We start from the raw sequence: 3523 nt of genomic DNA on the forward strand, positions 1-3523 counted from the left end.
GATTAGAAAAACATGTACAAAAATATGTACATATGTACTTATGTACGCAGGCATGTATTGAACAAGCCATTAGTATGCACTTAAAAATACAAAACATGTTTATGAATGAAAAACCTTTGCGCCTTTAACAACTTGTCTATTCTGTTTTGGTCAAGTATCCTTTTTATGAGTCACAAATGAATGAGATAATTTATGAATCTATGTACACATGTATGTTTGTATGTAATCCCAAACAACAGCATGAATTAGTGTATATGTATATGTATTTGTGTGCGTACGAGTGTTAACATCCTGTCACGTACCCTCTTCACGCTTCACTACCTAAAACATCTACGCATATAAAACCAAATGCGCTTGAATGGAAAATCATTATTAGTCAATCACTTGAATAGAACAGACCTTTCAACGCTTTGAAGAGCAAAACCGCAAACAAAATAAAAAATAAAAATTTATAAAAGCATTATTAATTAAATAAACTTTGTTAAAACGACCAAAATGGCACAGCGCAGAAATTTGAAAGTTTCATATCACGGAAATCGTCGGACAATTCGATATAAAATGGGCAACAGCTGTGATGAAATTCTCAAGAAGAGTAAGTAAATACATACATACATACATATGTATATATGTACATAAAATATTTCATCTTTATCATACACATTTTTACTTTTTTCATAAACCTTTTTCTAACTAAATTCATTTTCCTTTTTTTTCAATTCAGTCATGCTGCACTTTGAGATACCACGTCACCACAAATCATCGCTACTGCTCACCACTGAGACTGGAAAAGTTTTTAGCGGCCGTCAACTCCGCAACTACCTTCAATTATTTCCAAATCCGCATATAACTTTTTATCTACGCTACGCTAGCAAAGGCACCACAAAATCAGATGACAACCTAAGCGGCAGCTGTGCCGGAACAAACCGTAAAAGTCTCAAACGCCAACGTGACGCCATTGATTATGACGGCGATGACGAGACTTATCCAACGACACCTGTATTTCGCATGAACTGTTTTATAGGCGCTTATCCTAGCAAATGTTCAGCACCGCCGGCTAAGCGTGTACGATTTAGTGAAGCTTTAAATCGCATCAAAGTCATACCAGCTCGTCAACAACTAACTAGTAAGCTAGTAGCCGGAGAAGGTACACTGCGTCGGATGAATTCTTTTGTTGACGAATATCCTGAAACTGCAACGTTTGCACAGCGTATAGTTGGAAGTTCTGTGGATCAACCAAATCGAAACTCTACGAAAGAAGCGGTGACAGGATCTAAGACACAGTTGGCTTTGTGGTCGCCAGTATTTCGCATGAATTCCTTTATAAACACTTATCCCACAACACCACAGCAACCGATCACCAAGTTTTTCAAACAAAAAGCAAGGCGTACGCTATTTACGGATGCCCAGAAGCGTATGGCTGTAGCCAAGCGATTACCGCGTTTGTAAAAATTTGTAATTCCAATGACAAACCAAACATGCCTACGATACCAAAACGAACCGCCCAAAGAGTATCATTCTCCATCAGTATTTCACAACAAATGAGGCTTCAGTATTAACTCGAATACAAAAGTATAGTTGCGTACTACATACATACATACATATGTATACTAAATTAAATTTATTTTCTTAACAATTTAAAATTAGCCAAAGATTTTTAGTTTAAGTATTTTTGCCAAAATATATTCAATATAATTTATTTATGTATATGTAATTAGAGTATAAGTCAGATGCATGTGATCGTTTAGATTTGAGTTTGGTAAAGTACTGCACTATTTCTTTTATTGTAATTTAAGAATGAAAAATAATGAATTGTACTCTATATTTTACTTTCCAATAAATGCAAAAAACACATTTTAAAATAATTTTTGTTGTAATAAATATTGCTAAAAAGTTGATAGATCTACCAATAAAGTGGTAAAGTCCGCGCACTGCTTCTGGGGTTTTTGTGTGGTGCGAGTTTGTTTATTCCTCTTTTACAAATTCTACGCCAGCACTTAATTACGTAACCAGGTAACCTGATAACCAGGCAGTTATGACTACATAAAACTAACTACAAACTAAACTTACAAATTTTTGCAATGTTTCTAAGGACTAGACCTATTTATGCAAAGTTGGTAAACAATATGGAACTTTCTCACTCAAAACTCGCCTTTGTCATGCACAGTCAATTCTCAAAATATCTTTGACAGCGCCTTGTCAATTTTTATTGGATCCCAGAGCATAGCGGTGTTTCGGGAAATAAGGAATTATACGAGTGAGTGATAAAAGGTTCGGCTACAAAGCTTGAGAAACCGAGTCCTAGTGGTGGGAAACTACCGATAGAGGGCGATAATTTTTTTTTTAACTATCGATAGTCGCCTATTTTGGAAAAGATGAAAATCTAATTGGGGCGTATTCGTAGTCAAAATTAAGTTGGTACTTGAAGTTGGTTGTAAATTTATTGACAGATAACCCATCAAAAGTTATGTCAAAAACTAACTTTAAGTACCAACTTAATTTTGACTATGAATACGCCCCCATTGCGTTAAATATAGTTTTTTAAAGCCTATGAGGACCTACCTTAATATTGAAAGTATGATTTAAAAAACTAAACATATTTTCGTATTCTGCTTTCTAAAGCCAATTGCTTTTATTTAAGAAACATAGCATGCCAACATTTTTAGGTTTTAGTTGCGATTTTTTTTCGTTTACTATTAAAACAGATTTACTGTACATTCATTCCGATTCTACTGATGAATATTACCGCTCTATATAATGCACATTCACTATTTTATATGTTTTAAATTTGGAAAATTTTCGATAGTTAAAAAAGAAAAATAAATCATCAATAGTATCGATAGTTTGCCACCACTACTGAGTCCTAGCATGCAACCCCTCTAATAATATAGCTCTCAGGAGTGGGGGAAAGTTGAGAGTATCTACTAACAGGAAATTAATAGATCTGGACACTTGCACTGGCCCTCGCTCGTTTTGCGGAACAGAGAGCTCCATAAGGGCCATTTTTGAACCGAATTCTGAAATATAGCGTTCTTGAAAAGTTTTCTCAGATAGGGCATTTTCGAACTGGCTGCCGAGATAGGTCGACCTTCTACTCAGCCTTCAATATGTGCATATGTATTTCAATTTCTTCTCGTGTTAGAAGTAATTCCAACTTCAAGTCATCTTACAGCAATAAAAGTGCTACTGTGTATGATCGATATGTAAACCCGTAACACAATTTAATGGTTTCAGCTGCCTACATAAAGAAGTGATATCGCAAAAACTCATATCTGAACAATCATTGGTATAGGATATATAGCTTATAAATCACCGATTTTGACGATTTCCTCAGTAGACATTGAATGATCATTTATGTAGAAAATAGCTCATGAAATTGCTCGGTTTTAGCCATCCGAATGAAGGAGCTTTAAAGTAAACCGCAATAACTGAACAATCAGTTTTATGGAGGCTATAGGTTATAGTGACCAGATCTTTTTCATTTTCACTGTAAGTTTTTTGTTGATAATTAGTGAAAATAGAGCGA

At 34.8% G+C, this 3523-nt stretch overlaps 1 protein-coding gene across 1 annotated transcript; it reads left to right on the plus strand.

Annotated features, from left to right (window-relative positions):
- The first annotated feature begins 391 nt into the window (after window positions 1-391).
- LOC118734632 lies at window positions 392-1791 on the plus strand. Its single transcript, XM_036464336.1, has 2 exons — window positions 392-592; window positions 722-1791. Exons 1-2 carry the CDS (start codon window positions 496-498, stop codon window positions 1444-1446), a joined length of 822 nt encoding a protein of 273 aa, XP_036320229.1. The 5' UTR covers window positions 392-495; the 3' UTR covers window positions 1447-1791.
- Window positions 1792-3523: the final 1732 nt, after the last annotated feature.

Source organism: Rhagoletis pomonella, unplaced genomic scaffold, assembly GCF_013731165.1.
Source record: "Rhagoletis pomonella isolate Grant_MI unplaced genomic scaffold, Rhpom_1.0 Rhpom_scaffold_00002, whole genome shotgun sequence".
Classification (NCBI taxonomy): domain Eukaryota; kingdom Metazoa; phylum Arthropoda; class Insecta; order Diptera; family Tephritidae; genus Rhagoletis; species Rhagoletis pomonella.